Raw genomic sequence first — 19,443 nt, 5'->3', positions numbered from 1 at the left:
TATGTTGATTAGTTTGAACCTGAATAATTCTTTAAGGGAACAAACCAAAGAAACAGAACCATATTTAAGATAGAATTTATTAATTTTAAAATTGGCTATAAGAATATGACTTTTTACAAAGAAAAATTATCAACAGCCCTTTGATTTGCTATGAAGCAAAGCCGCATAATTTACCTATAGTAACACAATATCTAACAAGTTGAGGAAAATCCTCCAAGGCATGTACTAACAATTTGCTGCTTTGCTTTGTTGCCAAAATAGCTTGAAGATGACCAAAGAGGATAGCATCTGCTTCAGTCGCACTGTAAGTCAAATAAAGCTCTATCAAATGTTAAATTAACCTTCTACAGCTTCTACAACACAGGGTTAGCAAAAAAAATTAATCTTACCTCAAGAAAAGACAGATCTATGAAGAAGTTGAAGCAAACGAATCTGGATGACAGTGCAGAAACATTTTCATATGGCCAAAAAAATTTAATCCATAAAAGTTAAGATTAACATTAAGCAAGGGAGTGCTATTCAGTAACAACTTTAAATTCAGAGAGGTATCAAAAGATAATTAGACACTGCTAAATATGTTTAAGTGTTTACATTGCTAAATATTTCGTTAGTAGTTTAAGTTACCTAGTATACTGTAGTTGCATAATGTAGATAATTTTATATAACTTCACTTCATAGCTAAACTTTTTGTTCTTTGGTGTTTGCTATTCTACTTAAAATCAAGGCACAATTTGAATAAATGGATGTTAGTATGATGTATTTTTCATTAATGAATTTTCTAAACCTACTATCTCTACTTTCCCTTATTCTATACTGTAAAACAGGGTTCAAGAGGTTTGGTATGAAATGTACATATAACATACTGGTCTCCAGTAAGAAATACATTCTGATCCAGTTTCACTGATGCCACACTGAGAACTGTTATTAGTTCCTTCTCAACCTAGATGAATGAAAAGTTTACAGTGAGGTGCAAAAGGTTATGTTATCACCACTTTTTGATAAAGATTGATCTATATGCTTACACTAAATTTAAGCCCCTGTCAAACGAACCGAACATTGAACCCAACAGTTCAATGCCTTCTTAATGTTGTCAAAATGGCAAGCTTTCATGACACAGTAAGAGGGTTTTAGTGAGCACAATGTCAACAAAATCTCTCAATGTTTTCTTGGTGCAAAACTTGAATTCACCAAGCGAGCTAGGCATGTGCGAGTTGAGTAAAGTTCAGCTGGGTTGTCAAACGAACTGAGTATCAGTCAACGACACCCGGAACAAAATAAATGTTTAACGACTCTCTCAACATTTTTTATCGCTGTCAAACATCTCTGAGCAGAACTGAGCAAGACTGAGCATCGCTGAGCACAGCTATGGTCAAATAAACTGAACTTTTCACTGAGCAGGCATGCTGAGCGTTGCTCAGTGAAATGTTAAGTTCGCTTGACCGGGGTTCTAAGTTTTTTATCAAACATACACAAAGTAGTGCAAAACGTTTTTTGAATAAGGTGGTATAAAGAAAGAAGATATGGAAAATCATTGTACAACCCACTTGGAAACCAGCACAAAATTTTAACCTAAAAATTTTGTATATAAAATAATTGAAACAAAATTTTCTATACAGAAATACTTGATCATAACAGGGACGGTGCTAGAAAAATTTCTTAGGGGGGTGCCAAGTGAAGTCGAAAATGAAGGGGACCTTCTCCCCTGTTCACTAACTATTGAGTTGTCATTCTTGAACAAATTTCCTACACTGTAGCGCAAATAAAAATTTAAAAATATTCCATTTATTTTGAAAGTTGGCTCTTTTTTAAACCCTCATTTTATCACCAACCTTGAAACATCATCTGAATAATATCTTAATAATAACAGTCTAAAGCAACATAAAATAAAAAAATTAGGCATTGGCTACTATACTTTCATTTGAGAACATAATCGTAATGTTGAGTTGGTTCTCACTGGCTTCAGTTTCCCAATTAACAGGTTGAAATAGTAACATGCAGAGGAGCGAAGAAGATCAAATGTACTTGAATTTAATGAAGAACAAAAAATTATTTAGGGGGGAGAGGAAATTGTAACCCCCCACACTGCAGATAAATTTGTCTCTGTTCATCATCATCGTTTGACAGATATTTTGAGTTGAAAATACACAAAACACATACAGCTAATGTTTAATGACTTTCTACCTGGTTGTATAAAAATCTACACAAAACTAATTCAACTGATATCAACTTACATCTTCCTTTGTCTTTTTATCCCATCCCCTTGCCTTCAATAATGATTTGACTGCTGCTTCCTTTTTATGTGTAAGTAGATATTTTAATGGCTGGGGATACACAGATCCATATGTAGCCTTTGTCTAAAATGGGGAAATCCTAAAATTCTTATTGAAATTCAAATTAAGTAAAATGAAGCAACGCTTTACAATAGACAATACCTCTAATGAAAATTAAATAACATTGGCGAACAAATAGTGGAATTTACACCCTTAGCATAATTATTTGTTACAGATTTTAAGTGTGGTGAAGAATGTGTGGTGAAGTAGAAAGAGCACTCTTGAAATCTAGAAAGTCTTTTGTTGTGAGCACCACGTTTTAACAGCCCTTCTAGTCAAAAGCAAATAGTTAAGGCACATAACTGTTTTTGCTTTTCTTTCAGAATTGAGTATTCTTTTGTACATTATAAAATATGATTTTACCATGATAATAAGATGATAAAGGTTTTCAAATGGGTGATCACAGTTGATTGAAAAATAAACCTCATTCCTTCTCATTTAAATTTACTTGGAGGTCTGGCTGAACAGGGAATAGTTATTCTAGTTAGTACCTCTTTGGTATTTCCAGTGTCAAGCCAAGTGCAATACAACTATAAATAAGAACAAAGTGTAAAAAAGACAATAAATAAGCACCATAATTATTTGCAACAATTGATAATCAAATAATTTTTTGTTAATAATGTTAGGATAAGGCCCAAAGCAAAGTAGTAACAAAGGAAACAAGGGAGGGGTTTAGAAGAGAGGAAGGAAAGATTAAGCTTTTTAGTTTAATTTTTGAAAATAGACAGGAAACAAGGGTCTTGGGGGCAGGAAGAAGGAAAAGTGCTCAAAATTTTACAAGATCTTGGTTGGAAGGACGTGTTGTGGAAAAGAGTTCACGAATAAGGCAAAGAGACTTGAAAAAGGTGATCACTAGAAGAGTTTTTGGTATTATGTCCATGTCTAAGTGGTTAGGGGTCATATCTCTGATCTCCTGAGAGCAATTTCCATGTTAAAATCTTTATAAAATCAAAATACTGACAACACAGCATCAATGAGAGAGAAGTTGGAGAGACTTTTTAGGGGTTGCAATTGATGATGAGGCGAATGGCTTTGGGTTGGATTTTGTCATGGAGACACAGGGAAGGTTTAGGACACAATCCCAAATACAAAAACAATACTCTAGGAAAGGACAGATTTGGGACTAATAAATTGTTAAAAGTTATGATGGTGAGAAGAATACGTGCTCTAGAAAGGAAGCAAAGTTTGTAAGATGAATGATTAAGAAAAGAAGAAATGTGAGAGTTCCAGTTAAGGTTAGAAACATCTAGTTGCGAAAAAGAAGTAGAAATGTCTAGATCAGCTACAGATAAAGCCTAGCAATTGAAATAGAAATTGAAATATTTATTAATGAAAATTTCAAAAGAATGCAATCATACCTCTGCAGGCACAAGTACTGTTTCAAACAGAGAAATTAAGGCCTTTACTTGTAGCTTTTGACTGTCAGGTAAATGATTCATCAGAGAGAATCCCTGTTCAAAAAATCATATCATTTCTTATTCTAATAAACTAAATTATATCAGTTATTTCATTATCCAGTTTCCATAGAGTAATAATAGGTTTTGGCTTTTGCTAGATTATTTAAAAAAATGGAAGCTAGCCCCCTCACAAAAATTACTTTGAAGTAGTTTTTATCAAACATATTGGATATAATACACAATTTGTAACCTATCCAAAACAAGATTTATAACAGAGCATAGAATCACAGATTGATTATCACATTTATGTATACTTTCATAATTGATCACAGATGTTGTTTTGTTAACCATAGGAGTTTAGCAAAGGTGGCTAATTTTCCTGTACCTCCCTAGTACCAAACAGACTGGGTAAAAGGAATAAAGAGATCATTGGTGAAATTCCTAACAAAAATAATAGATTCAGCATAGCTTGGACTGGAATTTCAAAATACTAATAAGGGTGAATGGAATTTCAAAAACTTACCATCATTCCTACTTGAAAAATTTCAAGGCAATAAGTCTATTCAATATAAAAAACATTCATTGAAATATTTTATTTCATTCACCTTCTTCTGCAGCCAAGAAAGAATTGACTCTTCTGAAACTACCTCATCATCTATTCGCAATAAGGGTACCTTTCCTGTCATTAAAGATATCTAAATATAAACTTGCTGTAACAATACAACTGGCTTCCACATTAGTAGTTTCAAGGACTAGTTTTTCTAACAATGTTTTATTTGAAATATATTTTCAGACTGAATTAAAGTCATTAATACAAGTCAAAAAATGTTTTGAATTTTGCAGTCATAAGGCTACAAAGCGGCAATTTACAGCTTCTCTTTTCTACACACAAAAGTATTAAATGCCAACATGCACTTAGAGAGAGACTGGGAAACAGTAATTTTCATTAATACCTGATGGAGAAATATATTCTGCATTTGATCTCATCACCAAATCATATTTCAGGTTTTGAAGTCTGAGAAGAGCCTACAAAGTGATAATGAGCAAACATAATAACATGTATTGTAATGTCAACTACAATTAATCAAATAATTTCACTCCCATAAAAACTTGTTCCAAATGCCCCTTGGTCCTTTAATTCAAACAAGAAAATCTTTTTCAAAATACAACCATGGGTCTTATATTGAAATCTCATATTGAACTATTAAAAATGGGATAGATTATTCCTGTCAATATAAATTCACACCATAAAAGTTGTGTCTTCAACAAAAACATTTTCAACAAACTTACCTCAATTCCATAGCATTTTGCTTGCTCAGGTAAAGTCATTTGACCTAAGAGAATTTAAAATTCTTAACATCTGTTCTTATGTTCTCAAAGCATTAAGGTTATAGCAAGCAACAGGTTTTCTGCATTACTAAATAGTTATCAAATAATAAGAAAAATAAGGTTTTTTTCTCAAACAAATATAGATTGATACTTATTTCCCTACAGGCTCTGAAAACTATCGTGTTAACCTGAAAAAGTTTACTTTGAATTAACAGAGGAAGCAGAAACAACAGTTTGGGTAGAGCTTTTTGATTCATTAAAATAAGGTTTATCGTCATCTTTGTAAAGAAGATCACAATATGTTACTCAATCGGTAAGCCACAAAAACCTGAGACCACACCAATACTAACTACCTGGACAGCCATTTCAAAAGAAACAAAGAATAAAGAATGGTGTTTTAATCAACCTTTTTTCTAACTCTACATTCAACATTTAAGTATGAATTTACCTATACCAAACATAAATATTTTTCTCCAATACAACCCTGTAAAATACAATTACACGCCACCTACCCAGTAAAAGGTAAAGGTTAGTCCCATATTTGATATCAATTGTTGGGGAATATGCTGTTGGGGGCACATAATCCTGGGTCAGAGCAATGTGTGGTAGGGTGACCAGTTCCTTTCCATGCTGCATTTTACCTCCCTATTATGTTTGAACTCATTGAAATTCGGTTAATTAAAATATAGGTTAATAAATACCGACCTACCTAGAAGAGGTTGGTAAATCTGTGCATCTTCAGGCCATTCACTGGCATTGTCTCCTATGGAAGAAATTATAGTCTAAAAATTTGCTAGAACAGATAACAAAAAAGAATACAGATAAAAAAATTGCAGTTCAGAAAAAGGCTAACACATATCTACAGTGAAGAAATAAGATTATCAAATTTAATTTATCAAGCTTTTTAAAAAAACTATGAGATATCTGAAAAAAATAATGCAACCTAACGGGTAACGAAGCCCCAACACCATTAGATACTGAAATTCTTCCCTTTCCTTGAAACTGGGTGAAAGGACCTTTGGTTATTACCTTTTTCGGTTGGTTTTGGTCAAGAAGACTCCAAAATCATTTATCAAACCAAATCTACCTCATTTGAGAAGACATTAATTGCCCCAGTTTGTGCGGTTATTTGCTGAAAAATTAGCCCGTTTTTGACCTGATAGTGGTCATAAAGCTTCATTAATTCCACGCAGGGGTAGCTTACAGCTTTATTAGTGTTATTAGTCTAAAAACGTACTTTTCCATTGCTTTTGGCGTTTTATTTGATAGTTTTTACCTGGCCGTCAAAAGTTGCAATCACACTTACACAACCAAAGCAGGTTGAAAAGGAGTAAAATTTCACAAAAATACTAATAGGTTCAAATGTTCTATAAAAGAATCTATGCAGAATACCTTTAGATGTAGCAATGAATGCTTGGGATACAAGGGAAGAACTGCTCATCTTCGACCTTTTGACTCTTGTTAATTTTTTATTAATTTTGCTAGCATCCTGAAGTGACCTCGTTCAGGTGATGTCTGCCATGATGATTTGACCTCGTTAAAAATGGCCTCGTTCTTTGCACATGTTTAGAGAATTCCTTTTCCCATGGCCAACGTAGAGAAGGATTGAAAATGGCCACACAGTACAACTTTAAGAAGATCCAGGTCGTTCCGACCTCAAAGGTAATACAGAACTTTATATTTTTAAAACAAAATCCTGGTAACATCTTTACACTGACTGATCTCTATTACACACTTTGGCCAATTAGATTTTTCAATTTTGGTGGGTTTTTGTTTTTCCATAAAATTTATTTTTCTGTTCCTCCAAATCGTTTACTTTTTACTGTAATTGACGAACCGTTGCTAAAAATCGTTGGAATATCAAGATTCCTTTGCAATTTTTAAAGACTGCCGTAAAGTAAAGTGACAATCTGATGTCCTATCAAGTTTCTTCGTAAGTATCCTCTTCGTGCGACTTGTATTGTAGTCTGACAGTTATGTCCGAGTGCTCCACAGAAAACACAACACAACAAGTAAAATTCACCACAACAATGCAGAATCTGATCAGGATATGAATCATCCTGTGAAGAAGTTTTTTGGCTGAAGTAGCAAAATAACGATCGTCAAAAGTCAAGAAGCTAAGAAATATCAAAATTTTGTTTTACCAAAGGCTTAAGCTGTTGTTGAAATGCCAGTGAGAATGATTGAGCTACAAGTTTAGACCCATGTAGTAAATGTAAGTTTTGCAGCTTGGGTAACAGTCAAGATATTGTTACAAATTGCTACCAATGTGTATCATTATAAATAGTTTCTGAGAGAAGCTGCAATGATGGGGGAAATCACGAGTCTTATATAAACGCCTTTTTACTCAAATTAATCTTACTTGTTCTAGGATTTTATTGACATAATTTTGTCAAAAACTCAACGAAAGACACCAACAGTTGTTCATAAGTAAGTTTGCTTATAAATTTATCAAAGGGTTCCTCTGTTTTTAAGGTTCATGTTTTCAAAATAGACTTAAGGCTGATAGTTGATGACTGAACATTATTTTTGATTACTCTATGATACCAATTCATTTAGCACAATAATGTATTCTCTGAATAATATTACCGTTAAGTGTTAAGTCAATCATTGTTCATTTTGATTGTTTAAGTACCACAGTAATCTTATAAGCAGAGCCTAGTCCTTCTTCAAACAACAGTATGCAGATAAAAATCTTACTTTTGTTCTCTTTGAAAATTTTATGAAATTCAGGATACCTATAGAAGTATATTATCTTCAACGGGAAGATATATCTATTTGTACTTGGGGCAACAAGGACTCATACCTTTTGTTATTTTATATTGCTATTGTTATATTATATGATGCTACTGATTTTTTTGTTTCTTTAGACATTACAAAATTTCAAGGATCAGACAGTTTTATACTAAAAAGATCAAGTTCACTCAGCAAAACTACCATGACAAGCTAACTCAAATAATTACAGATTTTCCAAGACTTGAGGTAGATTTAACTTTATTTTTGAATGATGAAACAGTTTTTTCTAAGGATTGTTATTTTCTTTAGCATTATCCACACATAACCACTGTATCAATGAGCCAATGGTCACATTTAAATGATAGTTACATTAAAGAATTTTTTTTTATGGAGTTGCATTTCTTTAACTCAAGTAACTAAATGATATAAGTGGAGTCATTTTTATTGAATATAGCTTTTAAAAATGAGGCATTAAATCTTTTTGTCTAATACTTTCCAGAAGCTCCAGAGCAATCCTGCTACTTTTTTGCATATACAAAGGGCACTGATTTGACAACTGTACTTGCTTTTCTAATTGGCCTATATCAATCAACAATTGGGTATATAATTTCAGAGGCCTGGAGTTTTTGCTGTATATTCTAAAATTTTATGCTCCGAGGAACGTCAGACAAAAAGCTTAAGTTTATCATAGATGTTTGCTTTTTTCAAGCCGTTTTTATTTCTATACCAAAAAAATTATTTGCTAATATTGTAGACAGAATATCAATCATATTTTTTTTCATTTCATTATAATACATTTTATCATAATACATGTTATAACATTGGAAGCTTTAAACTTTTGGCAAATAAATTATTTTAATGTATACCTGACCTGATCTAATCAATCTGTTCTAGGACATCCATCCATTTTACAGTGATCTCCTCAACATTCTGTATGACAAAGATCATTACAAGCTTGCTCTTGGACAGATTAACACAGCAAGACATTTGATTGACAAGTAGGTAGCACAAGGCCGTCTGTGCCAGGGGGCAGCAGGGGCAGTGGCTTCCCTTGCCCTCAGGAATTTGAGCATTTTTCTTTGTTTTAACATTGTTTTACCCTTTGTTGGTGCTTTGCCCCTGTTGCCCTCTTTGTGTGCAGGCTTATTTGGGTAGCACCAAAAATAACATAATGACCTTTTCGATTGATATGCTTTTTTGTTATGTCAAAATTTGTATTTGGTGGGCTTTGAAACTAATAATTTTTATTGTTGGTGCTATTTGAACAATTTTGGTCTTTTTTCTAGTATTGCCAAGGATTACACAAGGCTGATGAAATATGGTGATTCACTGTATAGATGCAAGCAACTGAAAAAAGCTGCACTCGGAAGGTTTGTTTGCCTTTCAGTGAATAAGAAAACACAAATTTTAGTCCCTTTCAGTATTACATTTATTACCTATTGTTATATGTTATCTTACATATCATGTTTATTACTCTAAATGCATGTTATATATTAAAAGTAACTTTGAGTTTCATTTACTTAATTTCTTTTGCTCTACCATAATATCCAGAAATGAACGACACAGGTTTAGACAACTGTTGGACTTGTAAAGAATTTTAGTTGCATTAAAAAAGTATAAATATCATTGCCCTGTTTCATTTGAAGTGCATAGCTATTCATAAGGCTATTTCAAGTTCAATGAATCTAATTATGCCTCAATCACTTTTTAATTCTCTCCTACAGAATGTGTACAATAATGAAAAGACAAAATCAAAGCTTACAATATTTGGAGCAAGGTATTTATCCAAGATCTGTAGATCAATATCGCCTAGTAAACCTATTGAATGAAATAAATTGAGATTGGTCAATTAAGAAAGAATATTTTTGCTTTTGCTGTTTAACTCTTTGCTATGATTTTTTGTTTTAATTGTTCACAAATTGTTTCAGTTTTCAGCTTTCAGTACAAAATAAATTTTATTGAATTCTTTCTAGTAAGGCAACACTTGTCAAGATTACCCTCTATAGATCCAAACACCAGAACTCTCCTCATGTGTGGGTAAGTATGGTCACTATTGTGTTGATTATAAACTAATGGTATTTGTTATTCATTATCAGCCAACACATAGTGTCAAGATATAGGGTAACAAGGATGTCACACCTATCTAAGATCTTTATATTACTGAATGTAGACTGTTTACAATTTCTTGGAAACAAGAATGGGAAAGGAGTAATTTTACCCATCAGCAGGGCTGCAGGAAAATACATGTTTTATCAGACAACAAATTTTGCCTTGAAAATTCCTAATATTAATGAATTATATTTCTGTTAGTAGTCTTAGCAAAATTGTATGAAGTGCTCAGCCGACATTGGAATGTTTGTTTTTTATTTCACTGACAGGTTCCCTAATGTTGGAAAGTCAAGTTTCATGAATAAAGTAACAAGAGCTGATGTTGAGGTACAGCCATATGCCTTCACTACAAAGTCACTTTATGTTGGACACATGGATTACAAATACTTAAGGTGGCAAGTTATTGACACACCTGGTATTCTTGATCATTCCCTGGAAGAAAGAAATACAATTGAAATGCAGGTAAAGAAACAGTTAACCAGATAACTTTTCTAGTTAGATTGTGCTTCAGTGTGTTTTAAAATATTTTGCTTTTTCAAAACCATTTTCCAAATTTGGTACTTCAAAAAGATTGCAAATTTCAAGCAGAGCTGAATTAAACTATATTACTGGCTCCCTACTTCTTAAATGCTTCATTTAAATTTAAATTTTTATAAACTTTTATAAATTTTTACAAACTATTTGTAAATTTTATGAATATGTAATGACAGAACTTTTATTTTTTAAAAAATTATCTTCATTTAGAAACTGTTTTGCATACTGTTTTCCTTTATTCAGGCCATCACAGCTCTTGCTCACATTAGGGCAGCAGTTTTATATGTCATGGACCTCTCAGAGCAGTGTAACCATTCTATCGAAGAGCAAATTGCCTTATTCAACAACATAAAACCGTTGTTCACAAACAAACCAATCATTGTCTGTTTGAATAAAATTGACATTGTTGGAGTTGATGAGCTATCAGAAGAGAAAAAGAAGTTACTAGAAGTTCTCGATGAGGACGGTAAGTTTCAATAGAAAATGATTTAAGCCACCATTTAAGCTTTTATTAGGTACCTCTTTTTAGTAGTAAAAATATATGGGATTTTTGTTCATGCATAGAGATGAGAACGTCTTTTGCACTGATGATGTCATATGAGCACTCTTATAACCCTCTGACTATTAACTTACCACATGCAGAGACCGCGGAAGCGGGGGCTATGGGGGCTCTAGCCCCCCCCCCACAATAGTTTTAAAACATACTTGAAACCATACAAAAAACGCCATGATCTTGGCTTTTAGCATGTTTAGAAGGAAGGCAAAGGTATCTATTTTAAAAGATCAACAACAGCAAGCTATACCAGATACGTTTGAGAATGAGTCAGATATTGCAAGAATGCATTTTAGTTTAGTGACACAACTTCTTTTATTTAGGCCTCTTTTTCTAAAAAAAATTCCGTCTGTAGTAATTCATTGTGAGTTTCATGATTAGATAATGTTTAACGGTAAGATGCCATCAGATCCAAGTTTTTATGTTTAGAAACATTTAAACAAAAAACAACGTTATTTCAAGGTGTTTCTGTGATACCAATGAGCAATGTAACTGAAGAAGGTGTGATGCAGGTGAAAACAGATGCTTGCGAGAGACTTCTTGCCCATAGAGTAGAGGTGAAAATGAAAAGCAAAAAGATGGGAGATATCGTGAATAGGCTGCATGTTGCGGTGCCAAAGCCACGAGACAACAAAGACAGGCCAGCTTGTATTCCCGAAGGTGCATTAAAGAAAGGTACTGTAGCTTGTTTTTAATTGATGCCTTAAACCTCTTATTTATTTGCCTTTATGCCTGAAAACTTATGCTGTCAACTTTCGTGGAAATAGTGGAACTGTTTATAAAATCCTCAAAAATTACCATTTAACTACACGGGATAAAAGTGAAAGGTTAACACAACACCGTTAACATTAGCATTAATGTTAACATTAGTTAACATTAATGTTAGTGAAAGGTTAACATTAGCTTTTTTGCCATTTTTCGTTAAAAATGAGGAAAATTCAATTTGTTTTCTTAATTATGCAATTATTGATTGTGCTTCAAGGCAAAAGCATGGATGTTGATAAACAGTACAAGAAGCTTCAGAAGGACTATGAAAAGGAACTCGGTGACGAGTACAAATTCGATGATAGAAAACTTTATGTTTTGCAACCGGAAGAAAAGTATGACGTTATTCCAGAACTTGTTAATGGGAAGAACATCGCCGATTTTATTGACCCGGAAATTCTTGCGAAATTGGATGAACTTGAAAGAGAAGAAGAACTGAGGGAAGCTGCTGGAGTTTATGACTCGGACATTGACGATTTGAATTCTGAAGAAGAAGAAACGCAGAAACTCGCTGGAGAGTATGTAAAGCAACCTTTTCAATCACGTGTTACCTATATGTATTACCTAATGAGTTGCATTCTAGGTTAGTAGAAAAAATTGAGAGCTGTATTCTTTGCATGGCGATTATTCGTAAAAAAACCGTGGATGCCACTTCAGTTTCTAGATTCACAACTTTTGGTTAAAGTTTCCTTGATTTTTCAAAGTTACTAAGTAAAGGGTTTGCCACATTGGTTTTGTAGGGGCTTAATTAGCCTAAGAACATTTGAAATCGGATATTTTTAACATGTCAAGAGTCTATTTAGGTTATTTTGTTATTATTTGGTCGTATGATTGATAATTGTATTCCAATGATGATTGCTCTATTTTCAGAGAAACCTTTCTCAATAAATTTAAGCGGGGACAGTTTTTGTTGAAAGTTTTTCTTTTTATCATATATGAAATTAAAGATGTCTCAAAATCCTTCCCATTTCAATTTCAGAATCAGAAAAAAGAAAAAGATCAGAGTCCAAGAGAACAGAGAGAAGAAAAGGAGAAATTACCCGACCCTTCCAAGAAAAGCTTCCCTCAAAGTATGTTCAAAATAAAAGAATTATTTCTCTTTGACATGATACACCTACACGATCTCGGTTACATCTTTAATATATATCAAATAGAAATATAATGTCTACATCATCTAAAGTATAAATATCTTACTCATCAACGGTATATATAAAATAACTTTTGTTCCCTTTTCAGCACCTATTAGGTTACTAAACGTTTTTATATAAACTGTTTTCCCTCGATTAGTCAGTGGTCAGTTGTATAGAAATCTTTCGTTTCTCTTTATAGCTTGATAAGTTCGGGAAAACTCGGAAAAAACCCGATGACGATTTTGATGATGATATGGAATACAACCTTGATGGAGATATAAATATGATGGTATGGATTTTAAATAAACAATCAGCAATTTTTGAAAATATCATTTATAAAATTTTATTGAAAGAAAAAGAACCCATTTTGTATTTGGTATCCCAATGTTTCAATTTTTTGCCATGGAAATTCCAAATAGAGTTTGAGATACTTTCGTCCTTGTCTTCTTCCTTTTAAAAACCTGTCTACTCTCTAGTTTGACTGATAGTCATAATACTAGGTATGTTTTGAAAATTTGAGGCATCTTTGGCACTTCAATTAAGATATTTTTATTATGGTTTACGGATAGAGCATTTTCTTTGAGCGTTTTAAGTTTTTATTAATCTATTGGTTTTTCTGTTACCTCAATTTAATCGTATTTCTATCTACCGCATAATGTTTTCTTTTAGAACACCGACTCCAGTCGAGCGCGATCCCTGAGTCGTAAGAACAGAAAGCGGAAACATGAAGCAAGCGTCCAGGCCAGTATGTCCCGTGCACATAGCTCATCTAAAGTGCCTCGAGACCAATCTGGCATTCCAGATCCTAAGGTAACAAAATTGTCTTCTAACTCTTCCGGGAATCGTTATGCCCACATGCCTTATATTGTTTTATTTTTATCTTGAAATGACGATTTAAAAACCTTAAACATTAATTTAACCATTTTTTCTCTTTTAGAAGCGTGCTAAAGTACGGAAATTGGCCAAGGTATCGCAAAGAAAGTTAAACCAATTTGGCAAAGCAGGTAAGTGTTTTTCTTTTCAAAACTTTTCCTCTCGTTTTAATTTATAAAACATTCCTTTATAGATAAGATAGATATAGATAAATATGAAAAAAAAGCATTTTTATGGAGGTCTTTTTTAAATTAACCTAAAATGGAGTCAAAACAAAGTAAATTTCTTGGCAAGGGAAAAATTCCTCTTCAAACTGCACTAGTTTTTATTAGGTATACATGTAAGAAGTCGTGCTGAATTATATATTTTCATTTGTAGGCAATATTACTTTTTGTAGATGTAATATTTCAAATGGCTTGTATTATAGGAGAGGCTGACAGAAAAATTCAATCGAAGATGCCAAAACATTTGTTCTCTGGAAAAAGAAAACAAGGAAAGACTCAGAGACGATGATCTTGAACTGGTATCAAAACCAATCTTTGAAAAACCTTTTTCAATTGTAAACCAGACATAAATGTATTTGCGTTCAAATTAACCGGATAAAGTCGCATTAATTTGTAATATGCTATTTTTAATTGATACTTCCAGGAACTTTGGCAAATTATTTTTCTCTAGGCTGTTGACTGGATGTGTTTACTATTTCTCTGTTTGTCTATTTGGCTCTTTATATTTTTTTAAAGGGGTAGGCCTTATAATTTATTGTACAATTTTTTTGGTGGGGGTACAGAACGAAAAAGCCGCTATTATTTAGACAGAAGGAGTTCGTTATCTCTCTTGGACTCCAGTGGTAATTTTTCTATAGTCATGCGGCACAGATTGGGCAGCTTTACCGGTCTTGTGCTTGCGTTTTCTGATTGGCCTACCGTATTTGATCTATTTAACGGGGCGTTAATTTAATTTGTTAATTTTTAGGGCGGATGTAATTAGAAAGGGCGTTAATTAGGAAGTGGGCGTTAAATTAAAAATTCCCGAAAGCAAATTTGTGTACCTTATCCTCTGAATTTCTTCCAAGAATCTCAGAAAAAATATACAACGGAGAAAATAGAACAACCTCAAAACAACCAAACAATAATTTATCAAACATTTTTATAAAGGGCGTTAAATAGAAAAGGGGCGATAAAAAGGAAGTGGGCGTTTATTAACTTTTTTCACTTTTAAAGGGACGTTAAAAAAGAAGAGGGCGTTAAATAGACTAGATATGGTGTTTCGATCCAGAACTGGGAATATGTTTTTCATCGTGTTCTTTCAGACCATAATTCTGACGTTCTATATTCTGAGGAGTATCCTCGAAAAAGCTTTTCGTATGTTTGCCTTTTTCAAAGCCATTTTCAAATTTATTGTACCATAGAAACACAAGGTGTGCTTATTCGATGGGTAACACTCGGATAAAATAGAAATTACTGCAAATACCATGAAAGTCTCTGGATAGATGTACAAATTGAAATTCATCGTCACATTTTACAGATCGTATTGCTATTCTTTTATTAACAAAAACGAGCGGGTCTTTTTATGAATTCACAGTGCAGCGCAAAGTTGTACGAAATATACTTACTATTCTTAAATAGCTGGAATGTAATCAAAAATTTCTAACTATTCTAACAAGCAAAATTTAAGGATAAATTCCAGAATTTTCTATATAAATTAGGTGATAAAATAATGGTATTACAATTTCATGTTTTTAAAAATTCAGCACTTTATTCTCAGAGGTGCCCAGTACACGTGGAAAAAAGACAGCAAACGATTCCGGTACTTCTTAGATTAATTGGTTCTACATAAATCAAGAGCGATTCTTTTCAGAAGTAGCTAAAATGACATAAAACGAAAACTGTAATGAAAAGAAAACAAGCGCATACCAAGAACTTTCTAGGAAGGATTAAGCCAACTTGAAAACTTCTGCAAATTCTAGCACCAGCCCTGCCCAGCCTACGACTCTTGCCCTCAAACAAAAACCTAGCTTGGTGGTAATTACAGAAAGTTGTTTATTTTAGAACAGCAATCACAGCAAAGTTATTCATTTGTGTTCTGAACTTCTTTGTTTGATAGCTGACAAACGCCATCTTGGGAATTGCAACGGCATGGGCATCCAGTCACAGGACATTCTGTTTCCTCCCTAAGGACACAAAGAACAAATTAAATTCTCGCCATGAGTACCCTGCCTCGCAGACCCAGTTCTGAAGTAGAATATGGTCTGTGACGCAGGCTACGCATTGTGTGGATTTGGAAGAATTTCACAGTTACAACAATTCAAGGGCAATTCCATTAGCATTAAAGGCAAAGCTCGATCATTTTCACAAGATATGTAATAGAACGTCTTTTTACTTGAATTATATTATTCAAATTTGGGTGTTAAGGTGCCGTTGGGAATAATAGAAAAGTAAGAATTCGTTAGTTTGGGTTTCTTTACGAAATTTTGTCCCTTTACTCAGATGAGTGAATTGAAATGTTTTGGGTAGTTCTTATAATGTCTGGTTGACCCCCACCCACGCTGTTCTGTTCTCCCATTTTCAATGCTTCTTTACTAGGTTCCATTATGAACCGGCTGCTGGCTTTGTAAGACCGAGATTAAAGACGAATTTTAATTTGTTTCTGCTCGGTGATTCACGAATGCCATCTGCAATAAAGGTGATATAAGAGCCAGTTCAAAAATAACGAAAAGTAATGCATACTTGAACCAATCGATTAGATGCACTGCATGTCCTCCATGCTTGCAGTTCTGACACCACGTGAACCAGTTGTCAAAGGGGTTGTGCTGAAAGTCTGTTTTTGGTTTCGTTCCAGCTAAGATTAATGGCAAACAATGTTAAGAAACCTAAAAAACCTATAGACAGTAGACACAGTAGACACCTAAAGTTATACCTCGTTGTAGATATGTGTATGTTGTCCGAAAGAGTTTTTTTCTTTTTAGGCCGGGTAGAGGTGCATTAATTAACTTGGCCTTTACAAATGTATACGATTTTTAATTCCATTTTTCACTTTAACCAGTTGCGAATCTGATTCGACACGATTTGTACGTGGATGAATGATTTATACTTTTATGCACAAGGTAATTATTGTCTGTGCATTGTATTGTATCGTTTAAGAAGACTCACTTTGTCGCTGCATATGAGATGAAGAAGTGCCCATATTGATAAGGCAAACAGCACAACGGGGAAGGGGTCTTCTGCAGCTAGGGCAAGCCATAACCTAAAATACACAAAAACCCGATAAGCGAGAGAAACGCAATACAAAAATATCCAAGCATATATTTTAAAACAAAAAATTAATTTCATTTTGAAGACCAAATTCAAAATTCTCTGATCGCTCACTTTCTCTGCACTGAACTCAAATTTTGATTTTCAGTGCCATTGGACCAGTGTTGTAGCAAGAAATATTGGCCGATGTCTCGCTAACTGTGCAAAATCTAACAAGAGTCCCTCATACCTTTGGTTTACTTGATGACATCCCTGCATATCTTGAAGATCTGAACATACCTATAAACCAAGAAAACAGCGATAAGTGCAAAACTAATCTCTAGGTTCTTTCTCTAGGTCAACAAAACAAACCACAATCGAAACCCTTTTCTTACACTTTAACTGAAACCTTTTAAGTTTAGTGCAGATCCAGATTTTTCAAACTGCATATTCAGACATATACTTGAACGGGTCAAATGTTTAATTCACTTTCCGAATAGCATTACATTCTGCAGAGATGGCGTTGCAAATATGCTGCAAGTGCATTCAGAGCAAGTGCAGCATAAACCCAATGGCTATTCATGCTAATTTTTGTAATGATCCGAATTGGTCCGGTACTGTGTAAAAAAGATCACCACTATTGACTGATGGGAAATATGATAACAATACCAAATGACCGCTGCTGCGATCAGGGCGAACTTTCACAAGTTGGACATGCAGATAAAATGTTAATATACCTCATTGGCTGTCGATGACTGAAAAATTTATTTTGACGAATAAATTTGCCAGATGTGAACAGCTTTGAAGTTTTACAAGTAAAAAGTACTAACACAGGGTATGGAGGTTGATGAATAACGAAATTTCAATAAATTATACTTTAATGATATCAATAATAGTGATCGAGTATCTATGACTTGTTGTTAGCAAATATTACTATATGATTATATCATATCAATATAAGCTCAACAAATCCAAATATTGTAATGGGTGGTATATTGTTAAGCATCTCTCATAGTAGAAACAAAATTACATCGGGTCTCTCTCACTGAGTAGCATAGCTAAATTTAAATGGAGGTCTGCTGAAAAATGCTTTTAAATTCAATAAACAGTATATCCTCTAGCCACCATGAAGTAGATGTTTATAAAATGAGTGTAACCCTAATTGACTGCCTCATCATTTTAGAAAATCCATGAAAATGTGAAAAGACACAATGTAACAGAAAAATATACGTTTCATACTAGCTCCTACCTCCAGATGAAAAAAGGTTCGCCGAAACAGGTTTCCCGCAATAATTACAGCTGATACAAATTTGGTGAGGCACCTTCTTGCCAGACTCAGCGCCGTAAATAAACGCATCCAATTTTGCTCTAGAAATAAAATAAATTTATACTCCATTAGTATAGCACAATCTCTGTTCTGTTTCAACAATCTTATTTTTTATGAAGTGAAGCCAGGAAATGGAATCCTTGGTCACAGTATAGTCCAAATAAAAGATCACGTGACTGTCGATAACATAACTAGTAAGCTACATTCCAGACTAGGGTTTTCATTTGCCTTGGAGAGACGGGCCTAAAAAAACAATGGCAGCGCATATGTATTTTCTTTAGGAACATTCCCTCTTGTAATTCTTTAAAGGCATCCCATTGACATGAAACTACTGTTGACGTAACGACGGTAGAAAAATAAAAGGTACTTAATAGCATATACATCCAGTTCCTTTTACATCTAAGAACATTTAACAAAAAGACAACGTTTCCTTCGAAGAAGACACTCGCTCTCAAAACTTCATTCTGAGAAATAGCACGTATCTTAAGTTCCACATACCTCTGATGCCACAAGCGCCAGGTATCCAAAATGTCTCGATAGCTAGAAGTGGAAAAATTAGCGTTATCTACCTGGTTTAATAATTTTTTTACTAAACAACACATTGTGTATACCGTCCAATAACCTCAATGGTAGAATGAAATAGGGTACGTCCCATTTTCCATTCAAAACTGTGCATGATGTGCATTGGTGAAAGCAAGTGAACACTCATCTGAAAATAACAATTGTTTGAAAAGATCATTTTGCATCAAAAAGGGCACCATAAATTGTTACCTGTCCAGCCAGCAAACGACTCTGGGATCTCGTAATGTTTCTGATACTTTTGTGTTTACTATGATTAAACTCGCAGTTTGTACATCTGAAGTCTGTGATAAAAAGAGACGGAGAAAGGTGGATTAGAAAGGCAGGATCAAATGTGTAGCTACACATAATAACAGTCCTATGATTACCCTAAATGAATAAAGAAAGAACTTGAGTGTCAAAAGTACTGAAATTTCCAGCAACAACAAAATAACCGGCAACATTCCAATTTATAGACACAGGGCCAAATACAGGGTTTTAAACAACATTTGATTTCAAACAGGATGAAGTTTGAGCTAATATTCTCTTTTGAGCTAACATTCTCTTTTTCT

The 19,443-nt window shown here is 33.7% G+C and overlaps 3 protein-coding genes across 4 annotated transcripts in view; 1 reads left to right on the top strand and 2 right to left on the bottom strand.

The window, feature by feature from the left end:
• Positions 1–63: 63 nt before the first annotated feature.
• LOC135682325 (metaxin-2) lies at positions 64–6,594 on the bottom strand. Its single transcript, XM_065197173.2, has 10 exons — positions 6,449–6,594; positions 5,766–5,819; positions 5,018–5,061; positions 4,681–4,753; positions 4,333–4,406; positions 3,689–3,781; positions 2,822–2,860; positions 2,232–2,354; positions 864–940; positions 64–302 (listed from the first exon to the last, which is right to left on the bottom strand). Exons 1-10 carry the CDS (start codon positions 6,495–6,497, stop codon positions 149–151), a joined length of 780 nt encoding a protein of 259 aa, XP_065053245.2. The 5' UTR covers positions 6,498–6,594; the 3' UTR covers positions 64–148.
• Positions 6,589–14,439, top strand: LOC135682317 (GTP-binding protein 4). The gene is made up of 16 exons (XM_065197161.2): positions 6,589–6,718; positions 7,428–7,486; positions 7,927–8,038; positions 8,687–8,790; positions 9,079–9,162; positions 9,517–9,569; positions 9,766–9,829; positions 10,171–10,363; positions 10,679–10,901; positions 11,451–11,663; positions 11,971–12,271; positions 12,733–12,823; positions 13,083–13,172; positions 13,553–13,693; positions 13,821–13,887; positions 14,184–14,439. The coding sequence occupies exons 1-16, from the start codon at positions 6,668–6,670 to the stop codon at positions 14,267–14,269; spliced, it is 1,932 nt and encodes a 643-aa protein (XP_065053233.2). The 5' UTR covers positions 6,589–6,667; the 3' UTR covers positions 14,270–14,439.
• Positions 11,325–19,443, bottom strand: part of LOC135682314 (GATOR2 complex protein MIOS) — a 32,103-nt gene continuing 23,984 nt past the window's right edge. For both annotated transcript variants that reach the window (XM_065197158.2, XM_065197159.2), the window contains 7 exons: positions 19,085–19,176; positions 18,812–18,853; positions 18,236–18,354; positions 17,237–17,286; positions 16,906–16,999; positions 16,483–16,594; positions 11,325–15,926 (listed from right to left, as the gene is read on the bottom strand). In XM_065197158.2, coding sequence (XP_065053230.2) covers positions 15,824–15,926; positions 16,483–16,594; positions 16,906–16,999; positions 17,237–17,286; positions 18,236–18,354; positions 18,812–18,853; positions 19,085–19,176 — 612 coding nt within the window. In that variant the 3' untranslated portion in view covers positions 11,325–15,823. The remainder of the gene's footprint in view (positions 15,927–16,482; positions 16,595–16,905; positions 17,000–17,236; positions 17,287–18,235; positions 18,355–18,811; positions 18,854–19,084; positions 19,177–19,443) is intronic.

The sequence above is a fragment of the Rhopilema esculentum genome, chromosome 16, assembly GCF_057945365.1.
Source record: "Rhopilema esculentum isolate cy_ngs chromosome 16, ASM5794536v1, whole genome shotgun sequence".
Classification (NCBI taxonomy): Eukaryota; Metazoa; Cnidaria; class Scyphozoa; order Rhizostomeae; family Rhizostomatidae; genus Rhopilema; species Rhopilema esculentum.
Note: the sequence above shows the minus strand (reverse complement) of the source record. Positions and strands in the feature narration are given on the sequence as shown.

Coding starts and splice junctions, on each gene's coding strand:
- LOC135682317 (XM_065197161.2), top strand. CDS start 6,668: ATGGCCACACAGTACAACTTTAAGAAGATCCAGGTCGTTCCGACCTCA. Junction 7,487..7,926: donor ACACCAACAGTTGTTCATAA/GTAAGTTTGCTT, acceptor TTGTTTCTTTAG/ACATTACAAAATTTCAAGGA. Junction 9,163..9,516: donor AAAAAAGCTGCACTCGGAAG/GTTTGTTTGCCT, acceptor TCTCTCCTACAG/AATGTGTACAATAATGAAAA.
- LOC135682325 (XM_065197173.2), bottom strand. CDS start 6,497: ATGAGCAGTTCTTCCCTTGTATCCCAAGCATTCATTGCTACATCTAAA. Junction 4,407..4,680: donor AGAATATATTTCTCCATCAG/GTATTAATGAAA, acceptor CTTTAATGACAG/GAAAGGTACCCTTATTGCGA. Junction 941..2,231: donor ATAAAAAGACAAAGGAAGAT/GTAAGTTGATAT, acceptor TCATTCATCTAG/GTTGAGAAGGAACTAATAAC.